Raw genomic sequence first — 17,868 nt, forward strand, 5'->3', positions numbered from 1 at the left:
TATTTCCATGCTTTGCATCCATGTAACCATACAGGGATCTGACCCTGTAACCATACAGGTGATTTTTTTTTTTTTTGGCTCAAGGATCACAACGTGTATTGTAAATACTATGCCATGAATTCTCACAACACACTGGAGGAATAAGGGACACGCTGGAGGAATGAGGGAGGTTAAGTGACTCACCAGGGCCAGAACACACACATGGATGGTGAAAAGCAGAACAAAACTAGTTTGCATTAACCTCCTCTGTAGGTGTGAGCAATGTGGTGAGGCAGGTTAATCTGTTGTTTGGGACATCCACAGACCATATCACAGTGCCTGAGATGGAGGCCTGTTTGTTTCGGTCTCTGATCCAGCTTCCTACTAATGTACCTTAAAGGCGGCAGGTAATGGCCCAAATAATTGGATTCCTGCCAGTCACAAGAACAGGATGGAGTTCTTGTTTGGCTGGCCCAGCCCCAGTTGTTGCAAACATTTGAGGAATGAACCTGCAGATGACAGCATTTTCCCCCACTACCTACTGCCTGTAATGTAGTCACTGTACTACCTGTGCGTCTGTCTTCCCCCGCTCCCGCTAGCACACCGCCTTTCAGATGCCATATCATGAGTTGCTTCATGAGAGGCTCACATGACAAGGAACTGATTTGACTGATAACTGTCCACAGCCTTGAGGCAACCACAGATCCAATCAACATCACTATACTCTGTGAAAGACCAAGCAGGGGGCCCCAGCTAAGGACACACCTTCCTGACATAAACAAACTATGGGATACTAAATGTTCATTGTTTTAAGATCCTAGACTTACAGTTGTTACACAACAATCCATTTTTAACAAAACGCTCAACAACAAGGAGGTCAACAGATCCAGTGGCCAGAACCTACTACACAAAGCATCTTTGTAGAATGGGACCCATACTCCTCCAGTGATGAAAACATGGCTCTCCCGGTATTCAATCTGGACACTTCAGACATGCAGAACACTTCAAGCTGTTTTAGGGATAGGAATGTTCCCCTCCCAAGGAATGATCAACACCCTAAAAAACAATGAGCTCCCATTAATGGCAACCTGCCCAACTGAACATTCCAAGTCCTCAAGGTCAAAATGGCCTGGTAAGGGAGGCTGGAATGAGAAGCCCTGTTAAAAGCTGAACTTTCTGGTCACACATGAGTCATTCTTGCAGCTTTAGAGTTTCATTACCACCACACAATTGTGGCACTAAGGAGGTGACCATTTTCAAATCTGACCTGACATCAGAATGTAGATAAACCTGGGATGTGGCCAAAATAAGTAGCATTTGGAAAACCAGAGCCAATGAATACCAACATTTTTCTGTGAAACTCTATGAACAGATGTGAAGAAATAAAGGCCTATGTTATTTTAAAGGGCAGGGAAGACTAGAAGTTTTTTGCTGCAGACAGTTACAAAATTTTCCACCGTGGGTTCTCCAAAGAAGACAGGAATGAGTGGCTTTGGGGGTTGGGTGTGGTAGGCATTACTTGGAAATAAAGAATTCAGCAGATCCTGGACAGAGTACACTAATGTGGCTACATTTGTTGTGGAGCTGCAAACACACTATTTAGTCCCTTATACTGTGGGTTGACTTGTTATGATATATTCTATTTCTTTACGCCTTGAAATCACAGCATTCTATTCCACGCAAAGCATGGATAGTTATGGCACCCACTCACAAACAGCCAAATCTAATTTTGGGTAGTAATTTTACATGGAGGCTTAGGGGGAAAAAGTCTTTCAAAACAAAACAATCTCAAAAAATTTCTCTCTTTGTGCATATATTTGCCCGTGATATTTACCATCTGGGATGGGGTTTTTGTATCCTCTGCGTAGATTTTTTTTTTTAATATCTCATTCATTGTACTTTTTTTTTTTTAAAGATTTTATTCATTTTATTACAGCTAGATATACAGAGAGGAGGAGAGACAGAGAGGAAGATCTTCCGTCCGATGTTTCACTCCCCAAGTGAGCCGCAACGGGCCGGTGCGCGCCGATCCGAAGCCGGGAACCTGGAACCTCTTCCTGGTCTCCCACGCGGGTGCAGGGTCCCAATGCATTGGGCCGTCCTCAACTGCTTTCCCAGGCCACAAGCAGGGAGCTGGATGGGAAGTGGAGCTGCCGGGATTAGAACCGGCGCCCATATGGGATCCCGGGGCTTTCAAGGCGAGGACTTTAGCCGCTAGGTCACGCCGCCGGGCCCCATTCATTGTACTTTTAAAGGCTCTCTTTCCTCTTAGTCCCCTTACCTAACAGCAGTGGGCTTTGGGCTGCAGCATGAGGAGTCCCCGTTCAACAGCTACACTGGTTGTCATTACTCTAGAGACAGCATTTTAGCTTGTCAGTTTTCATTTTATTGATGATAGTGCTCGCCATGTCTCCCTCCACAAGCAGAGATGACTTAGATCAGTGGCCTGATGAATAAGCACGAAAATCTGATTCAGAAAGGGAGACTACCCTGAGACTCACGGGGAGAGAAAAGGAACTTAGAGCTCTACTATACACACTTGCAAGGACAAAGCAAAGGGGCCGCATTGTCTTTTAAACGGCAACCTCTCACGAAATAGCAACGCTCCCTGAGGTTAGGGAACCGAGGTGATAGTTAAAGGAAAGTGGTGGTGGCGGGATCCCGTATTACTACTCCTTCATATGACCTTGAGGCAGACTTCCCCTCCCCTCCCCCTCAAAAACAAAACAAAACAAACAAACAAAACAAAAAAGCAGTCTGAGACTGAGGGGAAAGTGATGCGCGGGAGGCAGAAGGGCACTGTCCTGTTTGGGCGAGGGCGAGGAGGCCAGCAGTCTGGCAACCTCGCTTGCCCCAAAGCCTGAAGTTCTGTGGCTGGACCGGTAGGAGTGGGAAGCGACAAAGAACCGTCAAGTGGGCAGGCTGCCCAGCAGACGTCAGGGATCACAGAAGACACAGGAAATTCGAGTCTCCTATGGAGGGAACTCCGATGAACACCGTTGAGTTCCAGAATCAGAAGCCGCGCACCGGGGTCGGGAACCGACTCGGTCAGAAGCTCCTGGGACTCTCGCCAGAAGAAAGAATGGAAAGGCATGGGGGTTCCACAGAGAAAGAGAGGCGGGCGGCGGCGGGGACTAGCTTTTCTCCCACCCCGATTCTTCCTCAACAGATCACTTACGTAACTTGCCTGCAAGGTATTCCTGGCATCCCCGGCTGCCCCCCAAAAAGGGGAGAAGCCCCCTCGCCACTTTCCACCCCGCCGGCGCGCGAGCGCCCCCGAGCACAGTGCAGGAGGCAGATTTGTTCGAGAACAAAAGAACGCTTGCCAATCGGGACGCGCTCCCGAGAACAAGGGGGAACCCCTCTTCGGGGATTTGGAAAGACTTTTTTTCTTCCCTTGAGCGATCGCCCTGGTGTCTGACACATGCATGGCAACTTTTCTGAGCAGATTTCAAATGCAGAATCAGACTCTTCTGCAACGAAACGGGCTCCCAAAAGGCCGCAGGCCCGCAGAAGTTAAGGGGAACGGGGCCACCTCAGAGGCTCTGGGAGGCGGTGCGGGGTGTTCCGAGCGCTCGGGCTCAGGTTACTTTCATGACCGCCCCCCATCGCCGTCTCGGTCTCCTTCAGCCGCGCTCCGGCCACATTAGCGCGGCAGACGCTGGGCCCGGCCGCGCGTGCGGGCGGAGCGGCCTAGGACCCGGGGCCCCCCTTCCCGGCTCTCTCCAGGAGGGTCTGCACTTCCTGCTGCCTTCCCGCGGCCCCCCTCGACCGACTCCGGTTTCTCCTCTGAGGCCGCCCCTCCTCCTCTCCACAACTCTGAGAGGAGGAGGGGAGAGGGGACCACGGCCTCACGCGGTCTGTTTGGGTCTGGGTGGGGCGGGGTGGGGGCTGAAAAGCCATTCTCAAGACGCTCCCCCTTAAAATCCCGTCCCGAACCGCACCCTTAGGATTCCGCTGCCCCAAGCCCCCCTCGGCCAAAGCCCACTTTTTCAGCCGGGACCGGGACTGAGGTGACTCCGGGTTCCAGTAGTTCCCCGACCCAGGCGCGGCGTTCTTCTCAGCTCTCCCGGCAAAAAGCCAGTGGCGAACGATCCCTTCTGCCCAGGACTGTGTATTTAGTGCACTTAAAAGAGGGACAAATCTTTCACGTAAACTCTCCTTCTGGTCCGTTTTTCTCCCCCTGAGTGAATTCAGGGTAAAAGTTTTTTTCCAACTTTTCCCTCCCGGTCCCCCGCCCCTCCCCTCAGGAATCCGCCCAGAGCACCGCAGTCACCGCCCCCACCCCGTTCCCTCGCCCGCCCCTTCCGACTTCCACCCAATGCGGAGGCGACTCCAGAGAAAACAAAGACTGCCATTGGACTTCTCGGGGGCGCGGGCACCGCCCCCGGAGTGGTTTGTGAATGGGGGGAGGGGAGGGGGCGGGTCAGCCCGAGTCCCGCGAGCCCGAACGCTTCTTCAGGCCACCGGCGCGGCTCCCAGGCGTTACTCTGCGCTCCCTCTCGGCGGCCGGCGGCGGCGGCGGGCGGGCGCCGGGACTCCCGAGGGCCAGGGCTGCGCGAGGCCGGAGAGGCCGAGCTCAGGCTGCGGGCGCAGGGGCCCTCGCTGCTTCAGACGCCTACTGACTGCGCTCCCCCACACAAATCGCCGGGCTCCAGGCTCTGAGGCGCCGGTGGGACTCCGCGAGAGCCAGCCGGTGGGGCTGAAACTTGGGGCCGAAGAAGGGCGCGGGGCGTGGAGGAGGAGGCGGCGGGGAGTCGAGCCTCGAGGCGAGGAGGCGGAGCAGCACCTCCGAGGCGGCGGCGGAGACGGCGGCGGCGCCGGCCCGGGCCTGGTGGGGGCCGGACTTGGTGCGGGGGGCGTGCGCGTCACTGTGCACTGGGGAGGGTGGGTCGAGTGACTTGGGCAAACTTTGAAGGGGTGCCGGAGACGCTTGTTGCTCCTCGTCGTAGAGAAAGAAGCCGCACCGTTACGTCTCAGCAGAGAAGGCCGGGCCGCCCCCTCCTGCTCCGCGCCCCCCCGCCCAAACCGACGAGTTTGGGGGACCCCCGGCGTCGCGCGACTGCCGGGCGGAGGCGGCTGCGGCGTCCCCGCGGCTGGCGGGCCTCGCCCCCGCGACGCAGGCACCCCAGCGGCAGCGCCCTCGGCTCCGCGCCGCCCACGGCCCGGCCCCGGCGCCTGGAGGACTCTCATGCGCCGGGCGCGGCGGCGCCTCTCCGCAGCCAAACCTCTCCCAGCCGCCTCGTCTCACTCCCTAGGCTGAGAGCGTTGCTGCACTCGGGGCCGGCGATGCGGGGCTCCGGCGCGGCCGTGTCACGTTCGTCCCCTGGCCTATGCGCCCTGCTTCTGGCGCTGCTGGGCGCTTTGCCCGCGGGCGCCGGGGCGCAGCCCTACCACGGCGAGAAGGGCATCTCGGTGCCGGACCACGGTTTCTGCCAGCCCATCTCCATCCCGCTGTGCACGGACATCGCCTACAACCAGACCATCCTGCCCAACCTGCTGGGCCACACGAACCAAGAGGACGCGGGCCTCGAGGTGCACCAGTTCTACCCGCTGGTGAAGGTGCAATGCTCGCCCGAGCTGCGCTTCTTTCTGTGCTCCATGTACGCTCCCGTGTGCACCGTGCTCGACCAGGCCATCCCGCCATGCCGCTCTCTGTGCGAGCGTGCTCGCCAGGGCTGCGAGGCGCTCATGAACAAGTTCGGCTTCCAGTGGCCCGAGCGGCTGCGCTGCGAGAACTTCCCGGTGCACGGCGCCGGCGAGATCTGCGTGGGCCAGAACACGTCGGACGGCTCCGGGGGCCCGGGCGGCGGCCCCACCGCCTATCCTACCGCACCCTACCTGCCAGACCTGCCCTTAACCGCGCTGCCCCCAGGGGCTGCGGACGGCAGGGGCCGCTCCTCCTTCCCTTTCTCGTGCCCCCGCCAGCTCAAGGTGCCGCCCTACCTGGGCTACCGCTTCCTGGGTGAGCGCGACTGTGGCGCCCCGTGCGAGCCGGGCCGTGCCAACGGCCTCATGTACTTCAAGGAGGAGGAGAGGCGCTTCGCCCGCCTTTGGGTGGGCGTGTGGTCCGTTCTATGCTGCGCCTCAACGCTCTTCACCGTGCTCACCTACCTAGTGGACATGCGGCGCTTCAGCTACCCAGAGCGGCCCATTATCTTCCTGTCGGGCTGCTACTTCATGGTGGCCGTGGCGCACGTGGCGGGCTTCTTGCTGGAGGACCGCGCCGTGTGCGTGGAGCGCTTCTCGGACGATGGCTACCGCACGGTGGCGCAGGGCACCAAGAAGGAGGGCTGCACCATCCTCTTCATGGTGCTCTACTTCTTCGGCATGGCCAGCTCCATCTGGTGGGTCATCCTGTCCCTCACCTGGTTCCTAGCGGCCGGCATGAAGTGGGGCCACGAGGCCATCGAGGCCAACTCGCAGTACTTCCACTTGGCCGCGTGGGCCGTGCCTGCCATCAAGACCATCACCATCCTGGCCATGGGACAGGTGGACGGGGACCTGCTCAGCGGGGTGTGCTACGTGGGCCTGTCGAGCGTGGACGCACTGCGGGGTTTTGTGCTGGCGCCGCTCTTCGTCTACCTGTTCATTGGCACGTCCTTCCTGCTGGCGGGCTTCGTGTCGCTCTTCCGCATCCGCACCATCATGAAGCACGACGGCACCAAGACCGAGAAGCTGGAGAAGCTCATGGTGCGCATCGGCGTGTTCAGCGTGCTCTACACCGTGCCCGCCACCATCGTGCTCGCTTGCTACTTCTATGAGCAGGCCTTCCGCGAGCACTGGGAGCGCACCTGGCTCCTGCAGACGTGCAAGAGCTACGCCGTGCCCTGCCCGCCCGGCCACTTCCCGCCCATGAGCCCCGACTTCACGGTCTTCATGATCAAGTACCTGATGACCATGATCGTAGGAATCACCACCGGCTTCTGGATCTGGTCGGGCAAAACCCTGCAGTCGTGGCGCCGCTTCTACCACAGACTCAGCCACAGCAGCAAGGGGGAGACTGCGGTATGAGCCCCGGCCCCTCCCCCACCCGCCTCCCCCCGGAGGGGGAGGGAGACTGCTGCTGGGGGCTTGATTGGGTCACCCCTCGCCCCTAAACCCCCAGCCCAGAGAAGTGACCTGGGTGGGAGTTATTTACAGATTTTGGGGAAGGGAGTTTGGAGGGGTTGGGGTTAGGAGTAGGAGTTGGAAGGGAGACCTTGGTGGAAAGTGGTTTGGACAAAACAAAAAAAAAAACTTGTGGCCAAGACTGAGGACGAGGATGATGATGGCGATGAGGCCTATGATGCTGTGAATTGTGAACGGTATGGCCGGCCTGGGCCGCAGCAGACTGAGACCAGTAGAGACTGTTGTGGGGTTCCCGGCTGCGGACCCAGCGGGGCCCAGGGCCGTCCCCCGCTGCAAGGCAAGTGGCCTGTCCTCACTGCGGTGAGGCCTCGGGGAGAGGCACAGCCCCGGCCCTGGCCGGCTGCTTTGTTGGGAAGAGGGAGGGCCTCCTGCCGCGTTCTTGTCAGGCGGTGGTCAAACCATAATCTCTTTTCACTGGGGCCAAACTGGAGCCCAGATGGGTTAATTTCCAGGGTCAGGCATTACCCTCTGTCCCTCCCCGCCCCCTCCCGCCTGTCTGTGCTCCCCGACTCCTTTCAAGTCTTGTAAACCGAGAATGTGGAAGTGCTGGGAGGCCTGCCTGGCGGAATCCTAATGTGAAGATGCTAAGGAAATGACAAGGAGGTCTCATGACGAGGCCGGGGGGAACGGAGTGCTGGGGACGTTCTGCTACTTTGTCATCTTTTGGGGAAAGGCAGGAGGCTGAAAAGAGGGTGTTTTATTTCCTTTAGGACCCTGAAAAGATGTGGTGACTTGTTGCTTTTCAAAACAGGAATGCATTTCTCCCCCCAACCCCCACTCCTGTCTTTGTTGTAAGAGACAAAAGAGGAAACCAAAGTGTCTCCCTGTGGAAAGGCGTAACTGTGAAGACCGCAACTTTTACAGGCAAAGCAGCGCAAACCTGAGGTTTCCCTTTGGTTGTTAATTTGGTTGAGATAAACATTCCTTTTTAAGGAAAAGTGAAGGACGGTGTGCGTCCACACCCGGTTCAGCCAGAGGTTCTGACTTGGCTGAAGGAAACCTAAGGACGTTTTATTGTTTGTTTTAAGTCAGTTTAATTCAGAACACATGATCCAACAAGCTCTGCTCACATGTTCAGGGAAATCTGCCCCTTCATTTCTTCCTGCTATAAGCCTACGTGTAGGTTTTCTCATTTTCCCCCCCTTTCTGATTTGGATCCTTCAAGATAAAAGGAAAAGCATGCCCTTCAGCTTCATAATAAAAGAAAGATTTCCTTAAAAAAAAAAAAAGCTAGGGAATCAGTTTATCTATTTTATCCTGGTTTCATAAATCTGTTTATAGAACATCGGATGTGTGTGAGTGTGTGTGTGTGTGTGTGTGTGTGTTGACCCCACCTGCCCCTGAAGTTGGGTGGAGGTAACTGCTGCAGAAATGCTGGTAAACAGAGACGAAAGTTTGAACCCGGGACCCGTTTTTTATAAAAAGTCATTAGAAGAAGGTAGACTTCAAAGTGATCCTAGAGTTCTTTGAAATGTGCTGGGAGACTTAAAATTTATTCATCTTAAATCATGTACTTTCTTTCTTGGTAGTAGAACTCAGATTCTTTTGCATAATGGTGTCAATCTGAGCAGAGAATCATGGGAGCTAACCTTCCCCCCACCTTTGACACTACCCTCCAATCTTGCAGGGCTATCCTGTTTCTTAAATGCCAAATCAGAGGGTACTGCCTACAGAACAAGTTACTTGCAGTATGGAGCGCTCAGTTGAGTGGAGCTGCTTCCACATTCAGCAGAGAAAATGGTCTTGTGTTTCAAAGATTTTCATAACTGTCTCGTGTCAGAATTTTTAAACTTCCACTACACCATTTTTTATCAGCTTTTGCGTTACATCTCTTAAGGTGCATGTGAAATTTGTAAAATAGAGACAAGTGCAGTATGTATATTTTGTAAATCTCCCATTTTTGTAAGAAGATATATATTGTATTTATACGTTTTTACTTTGGAGTTTTGTTTTGCCTTTGAAAGTCTACAATGAAGCCCCACTTTATCACGTGTACAGATCACAAATAAAAATTTTTTAAATACAAAGTGACTGTTTATGCAGTTCATTAGTGAACCGAACTTGTGTTCTGGAAAGAAGGCATGGAAGGACACTACTGGGTGTGTCCCCCAAGAAAAGGACATAAAAGGATAGTATTGATTGTTGAGGTCTTTTCTCTCTGCCTCTTAAAACTCGGAGCTTAATGAATGCCTTGACTGTCCTTTATTTTATTTTACTTTTTATGTTGTGGATGTTTCCTGTCTCCCTGCACACCACCCCACCACACACACCCCTAACACCCCTAAGCCTTTTCACATCCTGCCTATTGAAAGTACTGAATAAGCATCCCTTTTAGATGCTGTCTGATCTGCGTGTTTACCACCCTTAGGAGAGGGAGTCTGTATTTGAAAGATGTTTTTGCTATTTTCTGCCTTTCAGGTGTTGTTTTTTTCCTTGGGGAGAATTCTGTGGGTTTTTTGTTTTGTTTTGTGACTGACTGTTTTTCTATCCTATCATGCCTTATCTAAATCATTAATTCAGGTTCAAGTGATGGTAGAGGTTTCCCAAGAAGCATTTTTAGCTCAAGGCTTCACTCTACCTTCTAGGTAAGCTGAACCAGAGGGCAGGCAGCTCCCCGGGATGGCAGTGACTCAGCAGCTAGGCAGGAATAGACTCCACGCCTGACCCTGGCGTGGCCTCAGAAGCCACTGACACTGCCATGCCCTCTTGTAGAAGAGGCTAACTTTGGAATCAGATTGGGCAGGGAACCATGGCACTGTCCAGGCGTCTGATACTAAAGCCGTCCCTCGGGGAACTGCTCAAGGCATTTGAATACTGGGCAATTTTCTGTCAGCCTTAGGAGCACAGTATTCACCCAGGAGCCTATGTGTCCCACAGCCTCTTGCCATGGTTTCCCTTGCGCCACGTCAACTGGAAGTTTCTGGAATTTTAAAGCACAGCAGAACATAGTCCTGGTTTTGTTTTAATTAACCGGCACACAAACCCGGCTGGCATGTTTCACAACCGCGTGCAAAGAAAACCAGCAGCCCTGCACTTCTCTCCAGGAGGGGGAAGTCACAGGGCCAAGAGGCAGCTTTTCTTGAAGATTCCCTGGGTTTCCAACATCACAAAGGCTGAGAAGTCATCGTACCCTAGCAAGAGTCTGGCATCGTGCTCGCTTCGGCAGCACATATACCAAAAAGTCTGGCATCAAGGAAGGGAGGGGGAAAAAACCCCCAATAACCTCACTTTGGGTTTTGTGGGGTTTATTCAGTTTTTGCTCATAAAATTACACCTTTTAGCCCAGGAACACTGTTTATGCTTGCTTTTAGAGCAGGTGGAAAGTTCCCAAAGGGTTGCTGTTGTTTTATTTTCTTGCAAAAGAACTGCTGAAGGCACTTAGGCCCTTCCTCTGGGAGCTGCAGGGTGCTCACTCAGACAGCAGGTTGGTATGCCGCAGGCGGAACAAAGCCAGCCTCTGAATCAATTGCTATCCCCTGTGTTTGTAAGAGAAAAGTGACCAGTGTTAATTCCCTTCCCGTTGGGGTGAGCTCTCAGACCGGCAATCCTCACCTAAGCATTCTAGAAGTTCTGGGAATTTTTTTTTTTTCTGAAGCACTTGCATCTCCGCAGAAAATAGGTGCGGGACAGTGTTTGTGAAAGGGCATGTGTAGAGTTTAAGAAAAACATTGGCAAGAGTTTGGTGTTAATCCCCAGATAAGGAGCTGAAACACTTGTGAAAATTTTCTGCAGTTTACAAAACAAAAGCAGTCTACACAGCAACCCCCTATGGGACACCTAATCTTTTTAAGTTAGGTAGGTGAGAAATCTTGGCAAAAAAAAAAAGAGAATGTCCTGTTAACATCTTATCATGAAACAAATAGCTTTTCGGAATGTGCTTGATATACACAGTGATATTAGAACTCCTCTGGGTTGGACCACAGTAGTCTAACAGCTGTAGGTTTGAGTCCTGTAATTATGCTGGGAAAAATCTAACTGCCATCTTTAATTTTACTGAAAAGGCAGGTAGCTATTTATAGATGGTATATTTTTATATATGCATATGTGGATGGTGAATAGCAGTCCACAGGGCTCCAGGAAATCCTAGAAGGGACCCAAACCACACCAGTGTGGATTTAAATAAACAAGTCCAGGTCTGTTCTCTTATTTTCCCCTTAGCGGCATTGAACTGATTTCATAAAAACTTGATTTTTCAGCTCTTCTCTGTTTGTGACATTTCTTACATCTGAACCTGTATTCCTCACATTTCATGCAAAGCCAACTAGTTTTAAAGAGTAGGTTTAGAATGGTAGCTCTTTGATAAACCACACTCTATGCCTCCTATTAATATGTGTGTGTTGGGAGAGGCATACAGCCATGCAGAATTTTCTCAATTAGTGCTTCAATGATGGGAAATGGGGAAGTTGGACCAAGATAACGCTGGCTTATTCTAAGTGAACCTGTTCAACAAGATCAAGGCGCCACTACACAGAAGGCCCTCTGAAAGGGAGGGACCCAAAGGACGACAGATGAAAGGAAAGAGACCAAATCCATGAAGTAACTCTCGTAACTCTCATCATAGTTCAGAGTGAGGAAGGCATTCCCTGGGGAGGAAAAAAGCAAGTACCTCCACCGCAAGACAGAACCTGGCAAGTATCATATTCAAGCACACACACCCCCATTGGCATAATATTCCCAGGTACTGGGTGGCATTTATTGTTTTTCAAAACCCCTTTCACAATCTGTTTTCCTCTAGCCTCACAGTTATCCTAAGCCTGAAATGGGGAGTCATCTGTGCTTTAAAGATGACCGGGCTGTGAGAGGCAGAGGCACAGTGGCGCAGGTGGAGGCAACAGTGAGCCTCCTGCCCTGGGTCTGAATCCAGGGTAGGGCCTGGAATCTGCGGGCCAGGGCTCCTGCCCAAGCTGCTGGAAAGGTGCAGCAAATGGGACAACCCATCCAGCAATGAAGAGAAGGTGTCTAGCAAGAAGGTGCTCCCAAGATCCCAGATTCTAGGAATCCAGTAGGTTCTACGCCCTGGTAAGGCAAAGGCCTCCCGTGGACCCCAGCACCAGTGTTGTAGGCAGTCCCAAGTGGGGGGCCTCCAGCTCTTGGCAAATCCCTGTCCAAAGCTCTCATCAAATCCCTGCTTGCTTGTCTTCTTCCCCCTGTATAGGTCAGTAAGGTCCACTCTCTAGTTGGTCAATCCAGTGGATGCTCAGTGAAGGAAAAGGAACTTCACTACTGGCCTCTGCAAGTCCAGCTCAAGGGCAAAGTCACCACTGGGCTACTGTCTGCTGAAGCCAAAGCTTGGTATGTGGCCCTGTCTGCCTGCCTACACCTCCCTCTGCCAGCTCTTGCAGCAAGTGTACTCCCCCAGCTGATAGCTCATGTCCCTCAAAACCCAGGGCCTCTCACTACCAGGGATCTTCTCAGGTTGTCTCCAGGACTGTGGCTGTATCTTAGCATCTCTGTTGCTAGGGGTTTTAGCACCAAATCTGCACTTGTAGTAGCCGAAGTGATAGCACAGAGGTTTGGGGTTGGGAGCAGTGATTCTCTCTCGCTCTCCCTCTTTAAAAGATGTACTTACTTTTATTGGATAGTCAGATTTACAGAGAGAAGGAGAGACAGAGAAAGATCCTCCTGGTTCACTCCCCAAGTGGCCACAATGGCCAGTGCTGAGCCAATCCGAAGCCAGGAGTCAGGAGCCTCCTCCAGGTCTCCCATGCGGGTGCAGGGTCCCAAGGCCATGAGCCATCCTCTACTGCCCTCCCAGGCTTTAAGCAGAGAGCTGGAACGGAAGTGAGCAGCCGGGATTAGAATCAGCACCCACATGGGACTCTAGCGCATGCAAGGCAAGGACCCCAGCCACTAGGACTACCATGTGGAGCCCAGGAGCAGTGATTCTCAAAGCAAGAGCTTTTCTAGGACCCTAAAGCTTTTTTTCTAAGACTTCCTGGCCACAAAGTGGATATTGTGCTGGGAGCTCTAAGGGTGGTTCTGCTTCACTTTTGGAGAATCCTTTAGGGAGCCCAAGTTCACCTCTTCAGCTGGCTTCTAACACTCCCACCTGCAATGCTCCTTACACTGCGGTTCTGGTACCAGCTTCAGCCCAGAATTTGAGCAGGGGTCTCTGCGAGGTTAATGAATCAGGAGCCAGAAAGGACATTTAGGAGGCAGGGATAGAAAAGGATGAGGAACTAATGTTCCCTGCAGCCCACAGGTAAAGACAGGTGTTCAAGTGATCCCACCCAATGCTGCCCAATGTCCTTAGGAAGGGTGATCCCAAGAATTCAGCTGGGCCTTGCAGATTCTAGGAGACAAATTAATCAAAGGGAAAAGTGGGTGGGGTACTGTATGGTGGGACAGGGAATAGGAATTATTAGCAACAATGGAAGCATGGTGGCATAACCAAGTGTCAATTTTACTTTTCTAATTTCCAAGGGGAACACAAATGACACCCAGCATTTCATTTTAGGTTCCAGGAGTGGAGTAGCCGCAAAGAGGGGTGGTTGGCTCCCTGAATGACTGGCTTGCTGTTTTTTTTGTGTGTGTGTGTTGTTTTAACTTGCTTACTTTTTAAAAGTTTTGAATGGCTTTGCAATGGCTATAGACAAGTCTTAGAGCTAAAATCCTGAATTACCTCCAGCTCCAGCAGGTGGATTCTGAGGCTCTGCAATGAGCCAGATGCCAAGTAAGTCCTGTCTTGAGCACAGTGGCTGCTGGGACCTGGTGTCCTGGGATTTGGCCAGGACTGCAGACAACAAACAGTGCACCTTGCTGGGCTCACAAGGGATGCGTGAGGAGGGTACAGTAACTTGGTGCTTCACAAAGTCTCTTTCTTCACAGCATTCTCAGGAACTGGCAAATGGGCAAACAAGGCCTCTGTCACATCTCAACAATGAGGAAACCAGGTCCGGGAGGCTAAAAGCAGCACTGTTCTGTCACAAGGACCCTGGCCAAGCCACAGGGAGGGATCCACCCAGGTGTTTGGTCATCTTTTCCTGCAGAGCAGCAGGATTTGAAGATGTGTCAGAGGCACCTCCAGGGACACTCCAGCTACACAAGGTGACCTGGAAAGCAGCAAACTCTAGCCTGTGCCCCTAATCACCATGCCACAAACATTTGCTGAGGTCTTAATGTCTTCCATTCTCTATTATTCTTTTTAATTTACCCTAGAACCATTCCAAAAAGATGGAAATGATTTACATCAGAACAGAGTGGAGTTCACGAGGAAATTTTCAGTGCTAGTCCCCAGGAAGTATTTTGGGTTTTTTGCTTGTTTTTTTCTTAGTGAGAAGCACAAGCCTCACAAACGCTGTTTAAATTCTGAGACCCAAACATGGCTTGTTGCTTAGCTGGCTCCCAAGGTCTGGTAGTAGAACGAGCTTGGGGAGATGATTCCCAGATGCCCCCGCCATTTCTTGGGGATTGGCCTAGAGTTCCTGGGAATCTTCCTCCCTGCTCCTCTGGTTCCGTCCCTGTCAGTCACTGCCCTAAAGCCCAAGGCGGTCTCCCAAGGCTGGGCCAGGGGCTCAGCAGGAAAGCTCAGGCTGCTGGCACATCAGGGCAGGCTGCCTTCCCCCTGGAGGATCAATGAGTGGGAACAGGAGGCAAATGAACCCCAGCCCCACAGAAACCTCCGTCTCCAGTGCATAACAGAAGCCATTACTGTACTCACTTCACAAGCTCTCAAGCTCTCAGGAGGAACTACTGGGATCCTAACCGTCCTGTGAGTCAGACATTGGCGTAACAGCTCAAGAGGGAGCTTTGTGAGTGGCCTGCCCTATACACCCTTCTATTCAGCCCCAGTTTACAGAATTTGCCACTGAGGCACAGAGAAATTTGTGTGGCCTTTAGGAAGTGGAATGAGGAAGGGGAACTGTTTTAGGTCTGCATCCCTTCTTTAGTCAACAAGGAAACCCTTTTGGGGAAAGAGTTTTAAGAGCAGAGTTAAATCTACCTGTTCTGCCACTCCTACTCTAAGAATTCATACTCCCTGAAGACCACACTTTCTAATGTTATCTCAAAAATAATAACAAATCAGGAAATAATTTCATGCAACTCGACCAGAAATCCAGTGCATTTGCAGAGAGACAGGAGGAACATCATCTTTTCTCCTGAGGCCATGGTGACACAGCATCTTGCCCCCAGGCCCTCAGCATGTCCCCCTTCCGCATTTATGCTTTTGCAGGCTTATGGATGTTCACTACATGGTAACTGGGCTTCCAAGAGAGGGAAATTTTCAGGCACAGGGGACTCACAGCAGAAACTGGTAAGCAAGAAACCAAAAGGTCTTGCCTGGTTCAGCTGTCTACTGATTTGCTGATTAAAGACTGATGTTGGCTAGTCATCATGGGGAACTAGACTCTGCTCTTCAGTTCATCCAGAGCTGAAGGGAGCAGTGTCAGCTTAGGAACTCTAGATCCACACAAATCAAATCATGCACAGAAGAAGTGGAAATCTGGTGGGGTGTGTAGTGTGTCTGCATATCCATGTGTGTGCAGACTGTTTTAAACACAAAAAGATGTTCCCAGTGCAATAGCCTAATGACCAAATCCTTACTTTGCATATGTCAGGATCTCATATGGGTGCCAGTGCATATCCCAGCTGCCCCACTTCCCATTCAGTTCCCTGCTTGTGGCCTGGGAAAGCAGCAGAGGATGGACGGTCCAAAGCCTTAGGACCTATACCCATATGGGAGACTCAGAAGTTCCTGGATCCTGGCTTCAGATCACCTCAGCTCTGGCCATTGAGGCCACTTGGGGAGTGAACCAGCAGACAGAAGATCTTTTTCTCCGTCTCTCATTCTCTGTGTAAATCTGACTTTCCAATAAAGATAAGTAAATAAACAAATAAATCTTTAAAATAAGTGAGTAAATACTAGGAGTCTTGGGTGTGTAGTTCAAGCCGAATTTTGCTGATCTCACAGGGGTAAAAGGGGAGAATGCAAAGAAGCAAAAATTTAATTTTAACATCTTTCTTGTTTCATACAAGATTCTTACACAAGCATGCATCAGTCCATTCTGTCAGTTCCCCTATCAACACTGAAATGAAATTGCACAGTTACAGCTGCACTTTTTAAAGAGTTACTATTTGAAAGACAAAGTGACAGAAGGAAAGAAAGAGGCAGAGAGAAAAGAGGGGATAGAGGGAGCGAGAGAGAGAAAGAGAGAGATGACTTATCACTGGTTCACTCCCCAAATTCTTGCAGCAGCCAGGGCTGGGCCAGGTTTAAGCCAGGAGCCAGGATCTTCGTCAGCCACAAGGGTGGCGGGGACCCAAGCACCTGAGCCATCTTTTGTTGCTTTCCCAGGTGCATTAGCAGGAAGCTGCAGAAGTCAGGACTTGAACCAGCACTCTGATATGGGGTGCCAGCATCACAAGCGGTGGCTTAAATAGCTGCACTGCAACAGCAGCCCCTGCATTTCTTCTTCTTACCTATTTGATTTGTAAAAAATGAGAAAACTTAAGCCAGGTACAGCTATTCTCACTATTATTTGCGTTTTCCATTTCCAAAGAGATTTGAATTAGTAAACAGCACTCTGTTCAGGAAACTCAATGCCACACTAATTTGCCACCAGCACGGCTAGTGTTCAGACTAGCATGCATACGCCAGAGCTTCTTGTAGCGATCTCCAGAAACCAAATGGCTTGATAAAGCCAGACGGGCCTCAGGAAAGGAGAACAAATGTTTTCGACCAAACCATCCTCTCCAGTCACAGAGAAGCATCATTTTACTGTCACCCTAAGGGACTGAAAAAAAAAAGACTAACAGCTTCACTTGGTGAATTCCCCACCTGGAGTCCACTGAGGAGAGTTCCCTCTACAGAGTAGATTCATGTTTCAGTTAAGGGAGGAATCATTTCACTGTAGGAGTTAAGTGAGGAATGAAGGAAATTCAGTTAGTCCACCTCTGATGAGAGGAAGGCAACATACAATTCCCCCATTCACCTAGTGGTTTTTGGTCTACAAGTGTACAAAATATTTGCTTCAGATAACCAAGTCCCCTTTCAGTGCAAGTCCTCCTATTAGACATTTATAACTGCCCAAGTTGGTCTCCCAGGATTACAGAAATCTGTCTGAGCAATTGAAGTATTTACCAAAAAAGAATCAAAAATGTTACCACTGCTGTTCAATCAGAATGCTACCTATATGGCCTTATATTATCTTTAATGCCAAGACACCATTTCTCCTAGACAGAACACCAGATTTGGATAACTTGTTATATGAAGAGGAACATTTAACAGTTTCTGCCTCTAAGACAGTGATTGCAAGGGTCTGTCTCTTAATCCTGGCTTTTGATTTGTAAAATGAAAGAACTAAACCTACCTACAGTCTTTTGCCTAGGATCAGCCTTCAAGAAACATAGTAGAGCCAGCCTCACCTTCCTTGGGAACATCTCTTTTCACCTAAAGATTCTGGAGATATTTCCTCTAACCTAGGCATCTTTCTTAACCTGTTCCTGTGAACCAAGAAAAAGGAAGCACAACGAAGGAATGTGGTTTTTAAAAAAAATCAAAGAAAAACCCCAGTGAGGAAATAAAGCACACATGATAGTAACAGACAGCTGAATAGAGCTTTGTTCCAGAGCACTTTTATTCAATCATTCTTTTGACAACTATTAATTGACTTCCCATAATTCCTCTTATTCCCTGGACCACAGAGTTACAGTAAGTGGCAGCATTCATAGGCAGTTCTGATGTACCAGAAACATCTGTAATGTGTGTGCTAAGCACATTGCACAACTTATTTATTTCTCTCAACCACTAAGAGATAA

The 17,868-nt window shown here is 50.9% G+C and overlaps 1 protein-coding gene and 1 long non-coding RNA gene across 2 annotated transcripts; both read left to right on the top strand.

Moving 5' to 3' along the window:
* Positions 1-3,132: 3,132 nt before the first annotated feature.
* On the top strand, positions 3,133-4,129 carry LOC131480322 (uncharacterized). Its single transcript, XR_009245412.1, has 2 exons — positions 3,133-3,564; positions 3,930-4,129. It is a non-coding gene; the product is annotated as an uncharacterized LOC131480322 (long non-coding RNA).
* Positions 4,130-4,416: 287 nt separating this feature from the next.
* Positions 4,417-8,285, top strand: FZD7 (frizzled class receptor 7). The gene has a single exon (XM_004576928.2). The coding sequence runs from the start codon at positions 5,269-5,271 to the stop codon at positions 6,991-6,993; it is 1,725 nt and encodes a 574-aa protein (XP_004576985.1). The 5' UTR covers positions 4,417-5,268; the 3' UTR covers positions 6,994-8,285.
* Positions 8,286-17,868: the final 9,583 nt, after the last annotated feature.

Source organism: Ochotona princeps, chromosome 5 (genome assembly GCF_030435755.1).
Source record: "Ochotona princeps isolate mOchPri1 chromosome 5, mOchPri1.hap1, whole genome shotgun sequence".
NCBI lineage: Eukaryota > Metazoa > Chordata > Mammalia > Lagomorpha > Ochotonidae > Ochotona > Ochotona princeps.